This window comes from Monodelphis domestica, chromosome 1 (genome assembly GCF_027887165.1).
Source record: "Monodelphis domestica isolate mMonDom1 chromosome 1, mMonDom1.pri, whole genome shotgun sequence".
NCBI classification, from domain to species: Eukaryota; Metazoa; Chordata; class Mammalia; order Didelphimorphia; family Didelphidae; genus Monodelphis; species Monodelphis domestica.
In genome coordinates this window covers 24,603,818-24,627,243 of record NC_077227.1, presented here as the reverse complement: position 1 = coordinate 24,627,243, position 23,426 = coordinate 24,603,818, and the positions used below count along the sequence as shown (strand labels likewise).

Sequence of the window (23,426 nt, the reverse complement as noted above, 5' to 3'; positions counted from 1 at the left end):
CACTAGAGGTGGGAGGTTCTGGATTCAAATCAGACCTCAGACACTTCCCAACTGTGTGACCCTGGGCAAGTCACTGAACCCCCATTGCCTAGCCCTTACCAGTCTTCTGACTTGGAACCAATACACAGTATTGATTCTAAGTAGAAGGTAAGGGTTTAAAATTTTTTTTAAATACTGATTAGTTGTGTGACCTTAGTGTAAGATTAAAATTAATATCCAATAACTCCAAGTATTGAAATGTTTAAAGTTTATTAATAATCACTTGAAGTAGAAAGAAAATGAATTAAAAGAAATAGAAGTTCAAATCTAATTATCTAATGAAAAGTAAACCCATGTGTATGATTCTCCTGTCTGGTATAAAACCTTTGTCATCTGGCTCCATCATCTCACCTTTGCAGTCTTTTTTTCTTTTTAACCTTGACCTTCATCTTGGAATCAATAATAAGTAATGGTTCTAAGACAGAAGAGTAGTAAGGGCTAACCAATGGGGGGCCAAGTGACTTGCCCAGGGTCACACAGCTAGGAAAGTCTGATTTGAGCCGTGGATCTCCCAATCTATCTAGCTGCCCTGCCTTGTAGTCTCCTTACCTTTTATTCCTATCTGTGTCCCAAGCCCCCTTGCTGTTCCTCACACTGGACCTTCCATGTATCCCGATTCAAGGCAATTTCACATACTCTTCCCTATGCCTGGAATTCTCTCCCTCCTTATCTCCATTTCCTGCCTTCCCTCTTTTGATTATGTTTAAATTAGCCTATATAGGAGAGAGAGAGAGACAGAGACAGAGACACAGAGACAGAGAGAGAGAGAGAGGAGAGAGAGAGATATGGATGGATAGATGGATAGAGAGATAGACAGAGAGAGAGAGAGAGAGAGAGAGAGAGAGAGAGAGAGAGAGAGAGAGAGATCTTGTTTGTATGTGGCATTTCCCCACTAGACTGTGAGCTCCTTGAGAGTAGCGACTGTATTTGCCTTTCTCTATCACTTCAGCACCTTGCACCATGCCTGGCACATAATAGGTACTTAATAAATTATTGTTGACTTGTTGATTTCACCTCACAGAGCCTCAGTTTCCTCACCTGCATGATGGGAGAGGGGGATGGACTAGATGATCTCTGAGAAGCCTTATGGCTATAAATCTATAATCCTCTGACCTCTACACCATGATAAGATATCAAAAGACTTCAGTGAAACACCTGCAACATAGTAGTTAAGAACAGTGGCTTTGGAGTCAGAGGATCTGGATTCTAATTCTGCTGCTGTCTCTTATCACCTGTGTAACCTTGGGCAAGTCACTTGCCTTCCCTTCTCTCATTTGTTTAAAAAAAAAATTGATGAGAGGGGGAGGTAGCCCAGCTGGCAATGAAGTTCTCTTCCAGCTCTAAATCTGTAAAAGCCTGATCTCTGAAATGCCAGTGAAAGAAAAGGCTGCAGCCCTCTCAAATGAAGAAATTGCCTTAGATGATGGCTCCTGCCTCTAATGGACTGTGCTTTTTCTCTCCAGAGAATGCCCAGACTCTGCGTTGCAGCCAGATGACTCCATTTACTAGGGCAGTCATCTCTCTTTCACGGTAAGGATATAAAACCATGCCATGGAGGAGGGGCCCTCGTATCCTGGAAAAACATTTCCCAGCAACAGTGGCCTCCCTGTCTGGTAGCCCAGGAAACCGGCTCCCCTCAGTTCTTGGAGGCAGAAGACTCACCCAGGTGCGCCCTGGGAGTCCGCCATAGGACTGCACAAATCAGTACCATCTTCCAAGCCACAGACCCACTGAGCATCACTCTGCCTGGGGGCAGAGGATGGATGGCAAAGCAGACTTTCCCAAACAGCTGCCCTGTGAGCTCTCACAGATGGGGGGGCTGGGGGGGGGGGTAAGCCACCAGCCTGGAACAACATTCCAAAGGCACACGGAAGCATCACTGTAAACAACATGGTGGAGGGCTGGGTCAACAGGAATGCTGGCTATTCAGTCATTTTTTTAGGTACCTACTATGTGCCAGAACTGGGCGCCTACTATAGGTCAGGAACTGTGCTAAGAGCTGGGGATGAAAGAAAGCTAAAACCAGTTCATTCCCTCAAGGAGCTCCCATTCTCATCAGGAGGCAACATACAAATAAGGGGTCCATACAAGATCCAGAGTATAAATGGAAAGCCGTCTCCAAGGGAAAGGGGAGGGAGGGAGACAGGACCAGGAAAGGTCTCACCCATGTATTCGAGCTGAATCCTGAAGGAAGCCAAGAAGCGGAGGTGGAAGAAGGATATTCCAGGCATGGGACATGGCCAAGGTATGAGGAAGGGCAAGCCTTGAAGCACAGAATTCATGGAGGGAGGCAAAGTACAAGACCAAAAAAGGCAGGAAAGACCTGAGTGATTACAGGCTTTAAATACCAAATGCAGGACTTTCTTTGTGATCCTGGAAGTAGTAGGGAGCCACTGAAGTTTACTGAGGAGGGGCAGGGTGACATGATTAGACCTACACTTTAGGAAAATGAATCCAAGAGCTGAGAAGGAGATGGACCAAATGGGGAAAGAGATGAGCAAGAAGGCTACTGCATCAGTCTGGGTGTGGGGTGATGTGAGCCAATGCCAGGGTGGTCAACAGAAAGGAAGGCATCCTATGGAGAGCGTGAAGGGAAGATGGACCTTCCTTGATGACAGATTGGGTACCACGAGGCGGATGAGATGAGCGGTCAAAGATGGCAGCCCTAAGTCTGACTAGCAGTGCTTGGCAGGTTTAGAAGAGAAGAGGGCTTGGCTGGGGGGACGATAATGAGTTCTATTTTAGACCTGTTGAGTTTATGACTCTTCCGCCTGGAAGGCATCAAAGGCACTTCTCTTTGGGGCACACAGTGGTGCGCAAGTATCTTCCTAGTGGAATGGGAGCTCCTTGAGGGCAGAAGCCGGGTCGTGTTGATGCTCCCCTCTGTGCTTGGCACATGGGAGTTCGGGTAGAGCTGAACTGAACACTAAAGAGAACCAGTTATCGCACAGTCGTATGCCAAAGGGATGATGAAAGGAGGCAGCTGCATCTTTCCAGTTTTAAACAGCTCGCTACGGTTTTCTGCCTTGCCACATTTAAATTAACCTGAAATGACATTTTTCACAATTTGCCAAATTACTCGGATGCCCACAGCACTCCGAGTGCTAATTTCCTATTTTTCATTCCCAAGAATCAATTTAGTCAGCAGTGTTATTAATTTTTGTACAGTCATAATGACTAAAGGGCCAGCGTGGAGCCAGGAGCTACTGGATCTGTGTCCTGCCTCTGACACATATTGGCTGTGTGACTTTGGGCAAGTCATTTTGCCATTCAGTGTCCCAGACAACTCTGTGTGGTGCCAGATCTGCAAGGGTGGGAGAAAGTTTCTAGGATGCGAGATTTCCACACAGATAAAACAACAGCTATGGATTAAGAATCTGGGTTAAAATCCTACCTCGGATACATCCTGGCTGTGTGACCCTGGGTAAGTCACTTAATTTCTCAACAAACAAACAGACAGACTTTTAAAAAACACTTAATAAATGTGTGTTGACTGGGTGATGGGAACCATTCCTTGTTATATCCCCTTGGCACACAGCAGGTACTTAATAAATGCTTTTTACCTTAGCATTCTCAGGATGATCAGAAAACATTTCCTTTTCATTTTATGAAGCAGATACGTCTTCAATAATGACTGAGATGTTTGTCATTTTTCCCAGTCCTTCATGTAAATTCAATATACAATAACATTTATTGAGCACCTACTGTGTGCAAGGTCTATGGAATGAGACTCACAGATCCCCTAGCTTTTTCTAGAGTGCTGATATTCTTCCATAGTTCAGCCTGGAAAGAGAAACTTCCTGACACTTCGAGTCATCTAATAATGACCCCAGGAAGCTCGAGGTTGGGGAAGAGATGACATGAGTTGTCTGTCCCCAGATATAGGCTATAAATGCACTTGAAACCCAGCTGTTCCAGCTTATAATAGCTCTCCAGCCAAACATGCCCTGACCTTTCCAGCTTCCCTATCTTTGCTCATGCTGTGTACTATATCTGGAATTCCCTTCTCTCCCCCTTTCACTGGCGGCATTTTTACCCATCCTTCAACGGCAAATGGAAACTTAAGAGAATTCCCAGATTCCACTCTGGACTGACCTTCCTCCCTGGCAGTCACATAGCACTTCTGCTTTGTAGCTCTCCAAAGTCTTAATCATCTATAATCTCGTGTGTTGTAATTATCTGGGTGGATGTGTCCCTACGGCTCCCAAGACCACCACAAGACTCATGAAGGGATGGAGCGCGTTTTGTCTGCTCCTTGGAATCTCCCAACAAGGGAAAAGAAGGAAAGAAGAGGGATGGGGACAGAAGGGAAGGAAAGGGGGTGGGAAAGCGGACTGGGTGACCTTGGGCCAATCACTGCCTTTCTCTGGCTCTCAGGTCCTCCCCAGGTCCACTGGACCAGCCGATCTCCAGCCTCTCTTCTGGGCACAGTGGAGGAAGGCTCCAAGGACCTAGGCTCCAAGCATCCTCCATCACTACCTTTGTGACTGCTAGCAGCTCTCTGATCTGTGAAATGGGGCTTGGCAAATTCTCCCTTGGCACATTTCTTCCCTGGTGCCCTCTGGTAGCATGAGGGCATGATCAATGGCTCCCACGCCCCCAGGTTTCCAAAGGGTGGGGAGCATCGTGGAAGACCTGACTCAGACCTGGAGCCCGGCGAGAGCGCTAATAACCGCAGCTCCTGCCTCCCCTCCCAGCAGACCGTGCGCTAGGAAGTAAAAGCTTTCGACAAAGCATCTCACCGGAGAGACTTCCATCTAGGCCAGGGGATATATATAGCCAGAGAGACGGGCCACAGACAGGGACGGAGATTTTTTTGGGAAGCCTTGAATCATGCTCTGGCTTAGACAAGGATGCTTTGTGAAATCTGTTTAATAACCCCTCTTGCCTGGCAGCCAGCTGTTCCCAGTGGCAGCGAATTCAGAATTCTGAGACCAATTGAAAGGAGCCAGATGAATGATTGACTAAGAATTTAGCCCAAATGATAGCACTTCGGGGAGGGAGAAGATTCACTCCTTGGATCTAAGCAGAACGAACAAGTTTATTCCATAAGAGCATATGTCTAGAACTGGAAGGGACCTCAGAAGTCATCTGTTCTAGCTTCTTTTAAGCATTTTGTTAGAGAACAAGTATTTCTTCTCTTTCCCATTGGGAGAAAAGGGAGGAAAATCCTCGCAAATTATAGGTATAGTCAAGCACAACAAATGCCCATTGACCGTGGCCAAATACAAACATTTGTCTCATTATGGTGGAAGTGGGAAGTGGGGAGCTAAGCCACTGGACCTGGCATCATGGGGGATCATTATGTTTATCAGAGTCCTTCAGCCTTTCAAAGCTGCTGGTCTTTTTTCTACTTTTGTCTTTGTCAGTGTTCCATCCCCCCATTTTTCAAGTGGAGAAACCAAGACTCAAAAGGTTGCTGTGATTTGTCACCCAGGGAGTCAGAGTTGAACCCAGGTCATAGAATCATAGATCTAGGGCTAGAAGGGACTTTTGGAGGCTGTGTAGTCCCAACTTTCATTTTATGGAGGAGAAAATTGAGGTGTGTAACTTGCCCAGCCTCATACAGAGAGTGTTGGGATTTGAACCCAGGGCTTCTGACTCCAGATCTAACATTCCTCTCAACTGCGTATTGTGATTTCTGCTCAGACTCTTTATTCATTTACAGGGGGAACACAATCTCTCTGTGTATACACGATCCCCGCCTAGGGAATCCAGGCAGACTTCTCATTTTTTAAGTCCTCTAAAAATAGGGCTCCATGGGAAAGGAACAAAGGCATGCAGAGCTTTGGAAGGGCTGCTTTGCTACTTGCCTCCGTCACTATGGATGTAAAATTATCTGCAAAGTGCACATGGCTGGCCAGCTCCTCGGGGTTCCTGGGAATCTCTTCCTGGTCGATGTGATATTCTGGTACAGCACCCACCAACACAATGAGCACAGACTGGCAGGCCACATAGACCTAGAACAAGCACATGGAAACGCTGATGTCAGACCCAGAAGCCACTGAAGTGTGTGTGTTTGTTTTCTCCCTTATCCTAATACACATCCAGAGAGAACTGGCCTCCCTTTCACTCATCCCATCAGCAGGCATTTATTAAGGGCTGTTGGCAGGACTGGCACCTTGCTAGGTGCTGGGGAGGCAGAGAAAGAAACCACCTAGACCTGGGAGCTGACATTCCCTACGAGGTTATTCTGTTTGGCCAGTGGCATTGAAGTTGAGCTTCTTCCTAAGATAACAGCTTCACTGAGCCATCCATAGTCCCGGGGGAAGAGCACTGAATTTGGAAGCAGAGGACAGAGCTATAACTACAGGGGGCAGTGACTGGGATTTTACAATTCTCCCCCCAGCAGGATTATGGATAAAAGACCTGGAAAGGACCTTCGAGGCCATCTGATCCAACCCCCTTGTTTTTACAGATGAGGAAACTGAGGCTGAGAGGCATACAGGTAGAAAGTGTCAAAGTCAAAATTTGGATCCTGGTCCTGACTCCAAATGACTGTTCTTTCCAGTGGACATAGCTATATAGATTAGTAAAAGAGAACAGATGCTCATTCCCAGCTCCAAATGGGAGTGGAGACCTTAAAACACTTGGACAGTTTCCATCAGTCCTGCTAGGAAAAAAGTAGAGCACAAGTAGAGTTTATTTAGGACACTTCCCCCTCTTCACATGCCCTGGCTCTGCTGTATGCTGAGGTCTGATCACTTGGTGAGGCATTCTTTTCCTTTCCCTAACTGTTCCCCACCACCAAAGCCCTTTTTGGGGTACCTCTTCCTGCTTAGCCCTCCTTAGAAAATGCTACTTGAAATTGATACCACGTTATTGTCTGTGTATAGTGAGGGGATGGGGCTGGACAATAACACAATAATAATTCACTCCTCAGCTCCAACCAGAGTAATAGGCATCAGGAATCTCAGGGGAAGCCAAGTTACAAGACAGAAGGGTTGGCTGAGGTGTGGGGAGTATTCAGAGAATACCAGCACTTCTGGCAGGAGAGCTTGTTGAGTTTTCTTCAGGGCTGCTCATCCAGCTTTGTTGACCACCTCTCACCCAGCTCTCACCTGTAGCTCCAAGAAGCTGTGGCATGTCCAGTGGCCACACCTCAATAAAAATGCCTTAGTGGATAAGCTAAAACAGGTTGAGGATAACTGACATGTCTCAAGCCCATCAGTGTGTTAAAAGGATGTCTACTTCAAGCATGTGAAGACTTCCCAGGAGGAAAGCATAGATGAGAACAATTTGTTCCCAGGGCCATTGAAGGAGAGAATACACAGATGATAAACATAACTCTGAATGTGAATGGGATGGATTCACCCATAAAACGGAAGCAGATAACAGAGTGGATTAACAACCAAAATCCTACCATGTGTTGTCTACAAGAAGCAGGTAGACACCCACAGGGTAAAGGTAAGAGGCTGGAGCAGAATTTATTGGGCATCCACTGAGAAAAAGAAGGCAGGAGTGGCAATCATGATATCTGCCAAAACCAACGTAAAAACAGATCTGATTAAAAAAGATAGGGAAGGTAATTACATCCTGATAAGAGGCAGTATAGATAACGAGGAAATATCAGTACCCAAGGGCCATGATGATGGATGATGCAGGTGCTATGGAGGGCTCACACCTTGAGCAGACATTGAAGAAGCCATGATGATTAAGAACTCTGAGAGACTAGGTTTCAGGTAAGAAAAATGAATGTATCAATTATGCTAGTAATAATTGATAAATTAATGGTCAGTAATCTCTCTTGCTGATGAAAGGCAAATTCATTCAGCATCTGGTGTCATTAAATACAATTTTAAAAACTCATTATTAAGCCTTTCCCAAGATATCTCTAATTGGTGGATACCTATTGAGGAGGTGGGCTAATATTTTCCAGTCCCTTCCTGATCTCATGATGAAGGGGGAAATTATAGGACTGATCATAGGATTCCAATATCTTTCCTAATCTAGATGAAGAAATCAAGTTAGGCCCAGCCAGGATTGACAGGTCCCTATTCCTCCCAATGGGGGAATCAAAGATATTCCCCTCCTACCCTGTTCCAGGAACATAGTTGGTCAAAACTAGTTTTTGTTTACTAGACAAGATGGATCTTCTATTCCAAATCTTGATTATCTCAATTTTAGAAACTGCTCTAGGGCAAGGAATGTGAAGACATTCCTAGGATTGTCAGGACAAAGGAATGAGGGGGAAAAGGCTTGAAAAATCCAGTGTTACAGAGCCTCATTAGAAATCAAATAATACAGTATTAAGAATAAATCTTCTAGAGCCAAGTTCATCCAATGCATCCTGGCCATCACCCTTCATCTGGACCTTTGTCTTGCCCTTGTACTTCAATAACTCTGGGAGAGAGAATGAGGCCCATGACTTTGTGCAACTCTTCCTCACAAATCCAATCCGTGCTCAAATCAAGACATCACCCCCCCATGATGTCACTGCTCCTTTTCAAAAATGAAGGATGAACAATAGGATTGGACTTCCTTGATTCAAAACTGGTCTGATCATTCCTTCCTTCCTTTATTCAAAATTGATTAGTCTCACTGACCAAAATAAGGAACCCCAATGGGTAATGTGTTGCGGTTAAATCTCATCTCTTTCACTTAAATGAACTATGTGATCTTCCGCAAGGTACTCCATCTCTGAGTCTGAGTTTAATTTTTTTCATTTGTAAAATAAAGCAATTAGAAAAGATGCCATCTAGCATTCTTTCCAGAACCAAATATATTATGGCCAGGGATATTGGGGCTTGAAATGAAGAAAACTGGAATTTGACAGTTGTCTACGACAATGGTGTTGACTTCAAACTATACATCAGGATTTCTGCAGGCTGAATGTTGTATAAATTGTATATATAGATTAGAAAACTATATTTTAACATCATCTACAGTCCATTATATTCTTATTTATTTTGTTAAATGCTTCCCAATTGCATTTTGATCTGATTTGGTTTGGGCTGGGTGTTTGATCCTCTTAGTCAAAGATACTACCTGTGTGATATTGAATCATTTTAACATGTTTTTGTGTCTCAGTTTCCTCATTTGTAAAATGTAAAATTGTAAAATAATAGTTCTGAAGATCAAGTAAGTTAAGCTTTGTAAAGCACTATGTAAACATTAAAGTGTGAGGTCAATATTAGCTATTATGACGCCAACTATTATGCTAGGATTGAAGGACCCTTGACTTAAAACTTACTTCTCCTTTATAGGGAAGGGTTGGAAAATACCCCCTCTATGGATCCTCAGTTCTGACTTAGAAGTAGGAATGAAGGAGGTGTGATGTAGCCTCTCTTCAGTCCGCAAGAATGAAAATCTAAAAAGGGGTAGAGATGCTAGCACTTGAGAGGCATAGACTATTGGGCAGAACTTAGGGTCGTCTTCTGAGAGCGCCTTTCCCTCTTCTTTATCACAGAATAGCATTTCTTGGTTCTCCTGTTCTCCAGTTATTTCATGGGGAGGCTCTACTGAACCAGGCCATCTGTCGATGGGTCATTTCTTTCCATCTTCCTATCAGGAATGCTTCTGCGTCTTGTATCTTGAAGGTTACAGATCAGGATTATATTATTATCAAAATACAGAAGTAATTTTGAAGTTCTTAGAACACAATGTGCCATAGTGGCTAGAGAAATGAACTAAGAGCCTGAATTTTGGGCTTCAAATTCTGCCTCAAACATTAGCAGTTGTGTGATCCTAGGCAAGACTCTTTGAGCCTCAGTTTCCAGAAGGTAATAGCACCTTTGGGGTAATTGTACTCACATTGCCTCTTTCCTTTATGGGGATAATTTAAGGAAAACACTTTGTATCATACAAACATGAGTTACTATCACTTTAATGGGTTTGCAAGTTTCCTTATTGAACTGGAAATTTCCCAAGAGCCTTTTTGCTGAATAGTTCTCAAATTCTCTCTCTGTTTCTGTCTCTGTCTCTCCCCATCTCTCTGTCTCTTTCTGTCTCTCTGTCTACCTTTCTGTCTCTCTGTCTCTTTCTTTGTCTCTGTCTCTGCCCATCTCTCTCTGTCTGTCTCTTTCTGTCCCTCTATCTCTGTGTCTCTGTCTCTCTCTCTGTCTCTCTGTCTTGTCTGTCTGTCTCCCTCTCTGTCTCTATGTCTGTCTCTGTCTGTCTCTGTCTCTCTGTCTCTGTCTCTCTCCCTCCTCTCTCTCTTTATCCTCTCTCTCTCTCTCTGTCTGTCTCTCTCTCTGTCTCTCTCTCTCCTCTCTCTCTGTCTCTCTCTGTCTCCCTGTCTCTCTGTCTCTTTCTTTGTCTCTGTCTCTGCCCATCTCTCTCTGTCTGTCTCTTTCTGTCTCTCTGTCATTGTCTCTTCCCCCACTGTCTCTTTCTGTCCCTCTATCTCTCTGTGTCTCTGTCTCTCTCTCTGTCTCTATGTCTGTCTCTGTCTGTCTCTCTGTCTCTCTCTCTCTCTCTCTCTCTCTGTCTCTCTCCTCTCTCTCTGTCTCTCTGTCTCTCTCTGTCTCTCTCTCTGTCTCTCTCTCTCTTTCCTCTCTGTCTCTGTCTGTCTGTCTGTCTCTGTCCGTCTGTCTCTCTCTCTCTGTCTCTCTCCTCTCTCTCTGTCTCTCTCTTCTCTCTCTGTCTCTCTCTCCTCTCTCTCTGTCTCTGTCTCTCTGTCTCTGTCTTTCTGTCTCTGTCTCTGTCTCTCTGTCTCTGTCTTTCTGTCTCTGTCTCTGTCTCTGTCTCTCTATCTCTCTGTCTCTCTGTCTCCCCCAGGCTCCCTCTGTGTGTGTGTGTGTGTGTGTGTGTGTGTGTGTGTGTGTGTGTGTCTGCCTGCCTCCCCACAAACCTCCCAAACTGGCTTATTTATTGGGCCAGCCTGCCAAGCGTCCTATTGTCCGCTGGCCCACAGGTACAGAATGCACTGACCCTGAAGGGTACCAACAACACTCTTTCATCAAAACCTTTCTCTAAAATCAGTTCGGCTCCCGAGGGTATGTTTGTTACATGCCTCTGACAGTCTAACCTATCAGGGCTTAACATGCTCGGAACACCTCTGGCTAAGGCATCCATGTACCCAAGACAAGGTATGGAAATGGAACTGTGCCGCTATTCCCTAGAAGGTTTCTAGTCCTAATGGTACCATGTGGGACTTGTCTTATCGCAGAAGGAACACCCGTGGTACACAGAAAGCCAGACTTTCTGAGGTCATAAAAACCACTCCAGGACTCCAAGAACATGGAATGGTCCCCTCACTGATGCAGATTGCAACCCCTCCACAACATTAATGAAGGGGTTTTAAGAGTTTCTCTGCCTGGTTAGTTTATCACTGCAAACGGTGCTGATTACTCTGAGATGCGTGTAAAGGGGACCCTCCTTGGGTACCCACAAAGGCTGAGCAATCCTAGGTGGCTATCCTTACCAGGCTTACTCCGAGTCTCAGCTCTATCTTGTAGGTGTTTTCCCATTAACAGGGACTTTCTGGAAATACAGCCTCTTGGAGGCATACAGTAAGTAGAAGGGAGCTAGAGGGGGCAGCTGGGTAGCTCAGTGAATTGAAAGCCAGTCCTAGAGATGGGAGGTTTTGGTTTCAAATGTGACCTGAGACACTTCTTAGCTGTGTGACCCTGGGCAAGTCACTTGACCCCCATTGCCTAGCTCTTACCACTCTTCTGCCTTGGAGCCAATACACAGTATTGACTCCAAGACAGAAGGTAAGGGTTTAAAAAAAAAAAAAGAAGGGCGCTAGAAGGAACCTTAGAGGTCATCTCAGCTAGGTGGCATACTAGATAGAGTACTGGTTGGAGTCAGAAAGCCCTGAGTTCAAAACCAGCCTCAGAGGCTTACTAGCTTGTATCCGGTTCAGTTTCCTCATATGTAAAATAGAGGTATAAATAACACCTCCCTGCCAGAACTGCTGGGAGGATCAAATGAGATCACATTTTGCAGATCTTGGAGCATTATATAAGTCAATAAACATTTATTCAGAATCAACAAGTGGGCTAAGTTCCAGGGATACAAAAAGGGCAAAAGACAATCCTTGCCCTCAAGGAACTCCCAGTCCAATGGGGAAGAGGACAAGTAAACAAATGTGTTCAAACAAGCTATATATGTGGTATAATAGAAAATAATCAAGAGAGAAGAAACTAAAATTAAGAGAGGAGAGAAAAGGAAGTGAGATTTTCGTTGGGGTTTTAAGGAAGTTAAGGAAGGCAATAGGCAGGGATGAGGATGACAAAATGCTTTTGTTGCTGTTGTTATAATCATTATTATAATAATTATTAGTGTTACACTCTAGTTTAACACCCCCATTTCACAGATAAGGAAACTGAGGCTCAAGGAGAGAAAAGTGACCAACCCAGTCAACAGCAGAGCCAAGTTTTGAAGCCAAGTCATTCACTTAACAAGCATTTATTAAATGCCTACTATGTACAGGAGCTATGCAAGGTGCTTAGGAATATAGATAAAAATGAAATGGTTTCTGCCTTCAAGAAGCTGACATTTTATAAAGGTATAACCCAGTGCAACTGTTTGTCACCTCTGGGAGGGGGAGGAAAGTAGGGAAGGAGACAACATGAATCATGTAACCTTGGAAACCGTATGTGTAAATTTGTTACTGGAATAAAATAAAGATAATTTTTTAAAACTCTGACCTTCCATCTTGGAATCAATATTGTGTATTAGTTCCAAGGCAGAAGAGTGGTAAGAGCTGGGCAATGGAGGTCAAGTGACTTGCCCAGGCTCACACAACTAAGAAGTGTCTAGGGAGTAGTCAAATTTGAACCCAAGACCTCCTATCTCTAGATCTGGCTCCCCATCCATTGAGCCACCCAGCTACCCCTGATAAAGAAAAATTTTTAAGTAAGCTAACATTTTATTAGAAGGAAAATGTCTTTTCCTGGAATGTCCTGATTTAACTCAGAGTAATTGTGATGGCAGTCATTTGAGGCTGGTAGGAGAGGTTTTTAGAGTGCCCCTTGAAGCGGACCACAAGAGAGATACCCATGCTCAGCCAGCCATCAGTATGAATGTGGACGGGATGAATCCAATAAAATTGTGCCAGACCTTTAGAGACCACTAACAAAAGTGTAACTCCTGATCTTGCACTGTAGTGGAATCTGCAATAAAACTGGTACTCTGTGCCTTTCTGTACATATTGGAGTGTCAGAATAAAGTTTTCTTTTGTCCCTTTCCAAATAAACAAAAAGCTGTTTGAAATAGGAGGCTGCTGCCCTGGGCTATCATCAAGCCATAGCTTTGCTGGGCTTGCCAAGGGATCACAGCAAAGCTCAGGCCAGAACCATAGCAGAGAGAAGTAGGGAGAGAGCCCTGAGGTCATCCAGTCCTACCCTGGTCCAAAGGAGGAGACGTAGTGCAGCATCCCTACCCACCAGCCTCTCCCTGATCAGCCAAGCAATAGGCAGGTAGGCTAGTCGCATCTGGACTGATATGCAGAGCCCAGAAAACTTGACAGCAGGTAGACACATGTGCGAACAATTCTAGCCCTGGTGCTCAGCGGCTTCTCACAGTTAATAATGAGAGGCTCAGTGGCCGGGAGAGCCAAAGGGTCAATCTATGAGTTCTTGAGGACGAGGTATTCAAGGAAAGGATGTTTAAGCCCCTGGACTGACATGGTTACTCCCCTGGTCTAAGGATGTCTATAGCTACGTGGTTGGAGTGATCCAGGGGTCTGTGTGTTGACCTCTGCCCTGCTCAGACCAAACCCTTTGACTTTGACTTGAGTCTGGTAACTAGCAATGGGCCACTTTGGCTATTTGGGGGTCGGGGTGGAGTGTGGCGAATGTCTGAATCCGCATTCGTTGAAAAGCCAGAATTTCCAACTGAGACTCTCATCTCAGTCTTTGCTCATGGGGAGCTCACAGGGTCCAACTTCTGATTCATGCCACAAAGATTTATTAAGCATCTCCATAGCAGGGCAAAGTGCTGTCCTAGGTGCTAGGGGAGATAACTAAGGTAGGACACCCACCCTGGTCTAATGAAGTTATAATCTAGTGCCAGGAGATCCTCTCACCAATTAACAAACACTTACTAACACCTACTGTGTGCTGGGGATACAAAGACAAAACCGAAATAATCACTGCCCTCAAAGAGTTTACATTCCACGGAGGAGACAACTCCTACATCCGTGGGCATATACAAAAGGAAGAGGCACGGGTGCCTGTCTGGGCATGAGCAACAGCAGGAGCTCAGAAAGGTTCCTTTGGGAAAGTGGTGTTTTTGCTGCTCTTGGAAGGAATTTGGGGTCCTAAAACTCTGAGCTGAAGTAGGGCAGCATCCCAGGCACCCGGCATAACCTGTTCTAAGGCACAGAGATGGGAGATGGGGTTTATCTACAAGAAGGTCAGAGGGTGGGATGGGGACAAATATGGAAGACTGGAAATGTAGGTTGGCATGAGGCTGTAAGGACAGTAAATGACAGAGACGTTTGTGGCAGAACCTAAAGGTCCTAGGGAGCCATATTGAACTAAGGCAGTTGGAGGAGGCGAACAAGGACTTCCTTAAAAGGTTAGACTTTTGCTTTAGGAAAACACATTAGTAGCTGTGCAGAGGATGGATAAAAATAAAACCTAAACTGTTTACAGTTTCTTTAAATTGTTTACACCACAATTGTTTCCATTTCCAAAGCACTTTCTTCCTAACAGCCCTATGAAGCAGGTAGTTCAAATGTTACTGGGTTTTAACCCGGAAAGACTTCGCTTCCTTATTTACAAAATAGAAATAACAACAGCTAATGTGTGTTTATCACTTAGAGGTCTACAAAGCACTTTCCTCACAACGATCAGGTGAGGGAGATGGGGCTGAGATGATCCTTGCATCCATTTTATATATAAGGAAACTGAGGTTAGGATATGGAGCCAACTTGGTCGTGGCTACAGCCTTCAGAAGCAGCACTCAAGAAGGCAGGGGGAAGACCATAAGCATTTATTAAGTACCTACTAAGTATCAGGCAAAGCCTTAAGCAAAATTACAAGCAAAAAGACAGTCCCTGCTCTCAAGTAGCTTATATTTTGATAGGTAGTATGAAGATGAGATTAACTTTCCCCTGCCTACTTTTAGATTTAATCACCACAAGTGTATATACCCCCACTTTGCAGCTTAAGTGGGGGGAGGTCTGCAACCCACCTGCTAAAGTGGGTGACAACTCAGAAAATAACTGACTACCCCCTAAGAAAATTCTAAAATGGCAATTGGTCCACATAAAGTGGAAGGCAGGCACAGGAAGTGACGCAAAGAAGGGTCTTTAAAAGTAGTTGCCACTTCCTGTAACCAGCTCTTTCTCCTTCAAATTTGGCCTTGGAGGAGCACTGGCTTGGGACCCTGGACTGCTTCTGGTAAGATTGCTCTTGGATCTTTTCTTTGGACTACCACATAGGTGAGTGAAAAGGGCTGACTCCTTTCCTGGCTCCTGAAGGGACTAGCTTCCAGAGAGGCCCCCTGTGTTGTAGGACGCCTTATGGCTGGAACCCTTGATTTATTCACCACCAGCCCCTCCAACCCATGATCCTCTGGTGGAGAGCTAAGGAGCCCTGCCTGGTTCCAACTGGGCCAGAGTAATTATCTAGTGTGATAGGACAGATGCCTTCTCTACCCCCTCTCTCATTTCTCTACTTTCATTCTTTCCCTGTATTTTATAAATAAATACTGCTAAAAAGTCATTTGACTTGAGATAGTTTCAGCAACCATATTTCTCTTATATTTAGTCCAACCTTAATTTTTTAACCCTTACAGTAGACAACATGCAAAAGGAGATTTAAAAATAGTTGGGGCAGAAGGTGGAAATGAAGGTACACTGGAGAGGGGTGAGAGCCATGATACTGAACCCTAAAAGTCAGAAGCGCAGCCCAAAGGGAATGAAGGTGGCTAACCTAGAACCTCCAAATGAGGCCCCTGGAGGAACCCTCCTAGGGAAAAAAAAATGGATGTTCCAGGGTGAGGAGCCCCAGGCAGTGTGAGAGGTTGAGGCAGTGGATGAGACTGCTGCTGAAGCACAAGACTGAAACCAGAAGTGGTAGAAGCACAGTCAGGAGAAGGGAGGATTCCAATCCAGATCTCGACTCCAATACATCCCTATTGCCTCTATGGCAAAGTATCAAAGTATAAACTTCTCTATTTGGGAGGCAAAGCCCATCACAATCTGAATCTGGCTCCAGCTCTCATCACTCACCCCTCACTTTCTCTAGGCTCCCTTCACACCAGCCTATTGGTTATTCCAGAACAAGCCACCCTGGGCTTTTCTACCTACCACTCTCCTAGGCTTAGAGGCATTTTCTCCTCCTTTCCCTTCTTAGGGTCCCAAATTTCCTTTGTAGTTATTGTGTATCTATTTAATCATCTGTGGGCAGATTGTTTTTCCCTGACAAAATATAAGCAGGGATTCTTTCCTTTTGTACCTGGCATTTAGTAAGCATTTAAGGAAGGGAAGGAGGGAAGGAAGGAGGGAAGGAGGGAAGGAGGGAAGGAGGGAAGGAGGGAAGAAGAGAAGAAGGGAAGAAGGGAAGAAGGGAAGAAGGGAAGAAGGGAAGAAGGGAAGAAGGGAAGAAGAGAAGAAGAGAAGAAGGGAAGAAGGGAAGAAGGGAAGAAGGGAAGGAAGGGAAGGAAGGGAAGGAAGGGAAGGGAAGGGAAGGAGAAAAGACAGGTAGATAAATAGTATTTAGACTTTTGAAAGCACTTTCACATACATTATCCTTCTTGATAAGGTCAGGTAAGGTAGGTAAGGCAGGTAGCTAACTCCATTTATGAAAGAAGTTAAGCAACTTGTCCAATGAGGTCAAATTCATGGCAAAGCAAGCCTAGCACAGCCCTCCAGGCTTCAGATTTCATGTCCTTTGGCTCTTCTTCCGATATTAAAGTGCTTCTCACAATGATAAGAATTTTGCCAGGATCCAAAGACTCATTTGACTTGCTAACTGTTAATTGCTTTTCCTAATGGGGCACCAGGCTTCAATTAAAGAAAGGATTAAGTTCAAGTGTCCCTTGGAAAGCGTCATCCTCCTTAGGCCTCTGAGTCATCTTTGACTTTTCCTCTCCCTCATCCGCCCTTCTCCACAACCAATCAGTTGTGAAGTGCCTTTGTGGATCCTAGTTGAGGCCATCACCTGTCTCCTGGATGACTGTAATATCCTTCTAATTTGTCTTGTTGCTTCTGGTCTCTACCTGCCTCAATCCATGATTAATGTATAAGCCTGATCATGCTATTTCTTTGCTCTAAAATCTTCTGTGGCTCTCAATTGCCTAATCTGGTATTTAACGTCCTCCACGAGGGCAGCTGGGTAGCTCAGTGGATTGAGAACCAGGCCCAGAGATGGGAGATCCTGGGTTCAAATCTGGCCTTAGACACTTCCCAGCTGTGTGACCCTGGGCAAGTCACTTAACCCCCATTGCCTTAAAAAAAAAAGTCCTCTACAATATGATGCCAACTGAACATTTCAGTCTTATTTGCTATTATTCCCATTCATACATGTCACGTTGTAGCTACATTAATCCACAAGATGTTTGTTAAACTCCCAATCCCATCTACCACTCTTTGGAATGCCTTCCCCTTTGCCACTCCTTCTTTGGACCCTTGGCCAACTGTTTTCGAGGCTGAGTTCAGGAACTACCTCTTCTGTGAAGTTTTCCCCGATTCCTCCTTGCCCCGTGACCACCCAGCATTCAACACTCCCCTTCATCCAATTCCCTTCTATTTCTGCTTCTATACTCTATCCACTAAATTCCATGACAGCAGAGTCTGCCTTTGCCTGTGTCTTTCCAGTACCTTACAAGTGGGGGAATGCTGGGAAGCATGTGCAAATGATAGAAGAGCTCCACATGGAAGAATCTGGGGAGCACCCATCTGGAAGGGCACGAGGAAGCGTGATGAGAGGGCCCTGGGCCCTAATTTGGAGCATTTACAGGCATCCTGGAACTGGCTCTGATCTGAGAACCGCACAATGCAATGACGTGCTGTTCTCCGGCTCTGCAGTGGGAACTGGGGTCCATTTGGAAGGCGTTCACTGGCCAAAGCGGGTCTGGTCCTCACTCCTGCCTGGCTGGGGTCCAGGGCTAAACCTTTGGTGGGGAGAAAGCATCTGTCCTGGAGCCTGACTCTGCCTCCTCTTGGGTAAAGAAGTGTTCAAGATGGCGATGCTTTGTGAGCCTTGAAAGTTCAGCTGGCGAGCCACCAGAGGCCAAGGAATTGACTCCTGGAGCCCAAACAGAAGCCAGCAGTCTCCCCAGGACTTCGGGGTTGTTAGTGAGTGGGCCCTGGCTGTTGAGGGCAAATGTCTCTACCTAGGATATCTTCATGGTAAAGTCCCTTTTGTAAGAATTAATAGATGTTAATTGGTCAAATAAAACTGGGGCTCTCATCACTATGCCAGGTGAGGGGGAGAAGCACAGCCAAATTAGAGAATTAGAGGAGAGACACCCTGAGTCCCTGGGGTGGGGGTAGCCCCTCTAGTTCTCAAAGCCCCAAAAGAGCTGGCTGCAGACCAGAGGAGTGATGGGAGAAGGCCAGGCTCAGGGCTGGTTACTTAACTGAAGTTACCTAACATAACTTGGTTACTTAAGCATGATGGTTAATTACTAAAGCTTACAGAACTGGCTGAGAAGGAGGCAGATGCCCCAAGCTTCTCGCTGTGCCCAGGAAAGTAGGGAAGGGGTTATAACGAAGATGTTATCAAGGAAGCAAACGACCTGTGACCCCATGACACACATTTATCTCCCATAAATTCTTGGATGTCTCTGCGTGGAACACCTCAGGCACTTACCTAGGAGTCGCACGAAACCTCCCCAAAACACACCTAGTTTATCTAGGGAAGAATCAGTTTACCTAGGAAGCAGCCAAACATGAGCAAAGCCCCTCGTGCCATCCTCCTAGCCAACATGAAAAGAACTAGGAAACGGTGGACTTTGAATACATCCACAAGCATTTCTTAAATATCTGTTATTGAGCCAAGTGCTGAGTTAGAAAGACAAAAATGAAATTATTTCCAGCCTGCAAGAAGCTTACTTTCTAATGGGGAGACAACGTACAAATTCAAAATGGGGGGCCTAAATGGTTGGTCCCAAAGAGCAGTCATGAATGGCTTGGCATCAGCTGGGAGGATTGAGTCTCCACAGAGCTCCTCAGGCTCTATCCTTGGCTTTGTGCCGTACAATATTTTTATTTGTATAAACTCCTGGGATATGCCATCAGAAGAGACCCGGATTTAAATCTCGCCTCCACTAGCTATTTAAACCAAAATCAACACTCAAATTTTTTGAGTCTCAGTTTCCACATGGGTAAAAGGGGGATAATAATAATGATAGCATTTACCTCCAAGGGTTGTTATGAAGGTCAAAAAAGATAATGCAAACCTTAATCATATATATAAATATCATTTACAATTATCAATCATCAGGCAACACAACTGCTAAAGAATCAAAATTGTGGATGATCTGAGGAACAATGGACAGATTAAATATGCCATAGCATGTTATTAATGATAACTACATACAAGAAGTAAATGCAAGAAATCAAAATGATCAATAAGCACATGAAAAAGCACTTTAAATATCTCATAATTAGAGAAATACAAATCAAAACAACTCTGAGGTATCACCTCACACCTAGCAGATTGGCTAACATGACAGCAAAGGAAAGTAATGAATGCTGGAGGGGATGTGGCAAAGTTGGACATTAATGCATTGCTGGTGGAGTTGTGAATTGATCCAACTATTCTGGATGTTACAAGGGAATCACTTTAAAAGACTGATATATATTAATTTAAGGTTGCCAAGGAATTCAGCTATGTAATTCTTAAATGAAAACTCAAGTCAGCCGTCAGCCTTTTTTGGAGTTTAATTACAATAGGAGGAAGAAAGGAATTAGAGATAGAGAGAGAGAAAAAGGGAGAGAAGGGAATAGGGCTTAAATACCCCTTCTGTTTAGGCTGGGCCAAAAGGCCCAAGCCCTTAGATAGCTGGGGCAAAGAAAAGAGATCAGTCCCTATTACTCACGTGACCAAAATGGAGAAACAGTCTCAGAGGGCCCCACCTTCAGCTTCCTTCAGAGCAGGCTTCCCAGAGCACACCGCCACTACTTCCACAAACTCCTCAACCACCCCTCGAGTCTTCAGACCCTCCTATCTTTAAGGAAACCATCCAAGTTCCTCCCCTCAGTTCTCCCATCTACCAATCACTGTTCATCAATTTCCCTGTGCCAATGGAGGCTCTAGCTTAACCCAGGACCGCCCAGAAGTTTCTGGCTTTTGCACATGTCTGTTGAAGGTCATATTTTCAAATGATTAAATCTTTGCTCCTTTGCTACAGCCCTTTCTAAATCCTGTTAACCTGAGTAGGGTAGAGATTCAAATAATTAAATTTTGATCTAGGCTGCAGCCCTTACTCAAATCCTGTTAGGACTGAATAGGGTGGAGATTGATTCCAAGTATCTCCATTGTATCAATTCTAAAATCAATCATGACTCAAAGAAATTCCTGTTCTATGCTTAAGCATAGGTCAAAGTCCTTTCCATTGTTCAGCAAAAGGTTTCTGTCCTAAAGTAATCTGAAGAAGGGAAGAGAAGGAACCTCCCATGCCAATGGGGTTCCCATTCCAATAGACTATCAGTAAGAAATTTTCCAAGTATGAAATATCCCAGTGGTGAAATTTCCAACATTTATAAGTCTAAGGAATTTTGAGGTTTACATGGAGGGCAATTTGGAACTATGCCCAAAGGGCGATAAAAGACTGTCTTCCCTTTGATCCAGCCATAGCACTGCTGGGTTTGTACCCCAAAGAGATAATAAGGAAAAAGACGTGTCCAAGAATATTCATAGCTGCACTCTTTGTGGTGGCAAAAAAAAAGGAAAATGAAGGGATGCCCTTCAATTGGGGAATGGCTGAACACATTGTGGTATCTGTTGGTGATGGAATACTATTGTGCTCAAAGGAATAATGAACTGGAGGAATTCCATATGAACTGGAACAAACTCCAGGAAGTGATGCAGAGTGAGAGGAGCAGAACCAGGAGAACATTGTACACAGAGACTAATACATTGTAGCAAGATTTAATATAACTGACTTTGCCACTAGTAACAAGGCATTGATCCAGGACAATCCTGAGGGACTTATGCAAAATGACATTATCTACATTCAGGGAAAGAACTGTGGGAGCAGAAACAGAGGAAAAACAACTGCCTGATCACATGGGTTGAGGGGGATAGGTTTAGGGATGTAGACTCTAAGCGATCACCCTGGTGCAAATATCAATAATATGGAAATAGGTCTTGATCAATGACACATGTAAAACCTCATTGGCTATGGGAGGGGGTGGGAAAAGGGGAGGGAAAGAACATGAATCATGTAACCATGGAAAAATATTCTAAATTAATTAAATAATTTTTTTAAAAAAGAAGTAAATGCTCTCTTCTGGGACATATATGATCAGAAAAGGAGGTGGGCTTGTCTTTTACTGAGGGGAAACAACTGTCAGACAGGTTGAGTGTTGCTCTGGCTCCCATGTAATTTAAAAGACCAAATGCAAGGCCTCCAGAACACTGGGTAGATTTTTTATGAAGAACTTATGGAAGATAGTGGACAATCATTACACATCCAAGATATATACAGTCCCACCTCTCCAAAGGACTTTCTCTATCATGCCATAGAATCCTCTTCACTCTAGAAGCTTGGTCTACTTGGAATTTTTTTCACATTATGTTTGGGGTCTTTCCATCCAACTGACGTCCCTCCCATGACCTCCATTTTAAGAAGGGAAACCAGGCCAACCATGCCTTCCTTCCTCTCCAGGCTGCACTTGTAGAACTCTGGACTTTCTTTACCCCCACATGAGGCATCTTCATCTCTCTCCCCTTCATGCCACCCCTTGATTTTTAGCTTTTTAGCCTCTTCTCATGTGTCATCTTCTACTGGAATGTAAGGTGCTTTAGGAAATGGACTGGTGTCCTTTCTGCTTGTATTTTATTACCAGGACTTGGCACAATACCTGGCACATAGTAAACCCTTAATGAACGCTTGTTGAAATATTGTGAATTATGAATTAGATATACATAAATATATATGCATGTGTATATGTATTCACATGTGTGTATAAATATTTACCTTACCCCAGTTGTTGAATTGTTGACTACTTATAATCAACAACTGGGATAAGGTAATTGGGCACCTTTGTGTCTTTTTTTTTTTCTGGTTCAGATGCATTATAGATATAGAGGAACTTGGGAATTTCTAACCCTAAATCAAAGTTATCCAGGAACTAGGTCTATGATCTTAGCCCCCAATAAAGAAATTAAATAAAAAGATTTGTCTTAGGGACATTCTAGTGTGTTAGCTGAATGTGTTGGTTATAGCCTCTGGAGATGACTAAAGAATGATCCTTACCAGAGAGAGGCTTTTTAGTCATCACATCCTCTCAGATTGGAACTGTGGGGGTCATGAAGTACGCTTAAAAAAATGAAGCCCCCAAACTGGCAAGAGGGATCAAAGGCCAGTAGCATCCACAAAATTACAGTGATACAGTCAGCAAAAAGCAATGGCAGTATGGGGTAATGGGAAAATAAATGGATTGAACATCAAAGGAACTGAGGTCAAATTCCAGCTCTACTTCCTACTTAGTAGACCTCGAGAAAATCATTTACCATTTCCAGGATTCTGTTTCCTCATTTGTAAAATGAAGATATTAGAGAAACTCTCTGAGCCCTTCCAGTCTTCGATCCAGGATTCTAAGTGACCCAAGAAAAGTCCAAGATATGGAGAGAGATTGGAAGCAATAGAAATGTGACAGAACCACTGAGGAAGCAGCAAAGATAGATTCCAGGAGGATGATGGGATGCTTGGGTGCCAGCCAAATAGAAATCAGTGCTCACCATGGAGCTTGCTCAAATAAGAGCAGTGAAATGACACTACTGGGAAGACAGGTTTGAATGATCCCTACCACGTGCGTTCCTTTAACTCTACGCATGACTACTCTTCTTACTGCTGGTATTTGTATTTCTAGGAGACTGTGCCCCAGGTTTATGGGGCGTGGGAACATGGAGATTAATGACTACTTTTTTTTTTAATGATGCTATTTCACTGAATGCTTTTTTCTTTTTAATCCTTACCTTGGAATCAAGACTGTATTGGTTCCAAGACAAAAAAAAAAGTGTTAAGAGTTAGGCAGTAGAGATTAAGTTAAGTGACAAGGTTACACATCTAGGAAGTGTCTGAGGCCAAATTTGAACACATAATCTCCTGTCTCTAAGCTTGGCTCTCAATCCACTGGGTTACCTAGCTATTCCCTAATTGTTTTTTAATTGTGTCCTCTGAGTGATTAAGTAAAAATATTGTTAGGAAACTCATGAGCTCTTTAGTTTTGAGTTGATGGAGATCAAGCAATGATTCTGGAAGCAGGGATACCTTCTCTTGGCCTCCAAATGCAAGAAGGTGGTACACGAGTTGTT

At 44.2% G+C, this 23,426-nt stretch overlaps 1 protein-coding gene across 2 annotated transcripts in view; it reads right to left on the bottom strand.

Moving 5' to 3' along the window:
• LOC100016419 (solute carrier family 22 member 15-like) overlaps positions 1-23,426 on the bottom strand; it is a 103,011-nt gene that overhangs the window by 72,391 nt on the left and 7,194 nt on the right. For both annotated transcript variants that reach the window (XM_056796050.1, XM_007478268.3), the window contains exon 2: positions 5,853-5,999. In XM_056796050.1, coding sequence (XP_056652028.1) covers positions 5,853-5,999 — 147 coding nt within the window. The remainder of the gene's footprint in view (positions 1-5,852; positions 6,000-23,426) is intronic.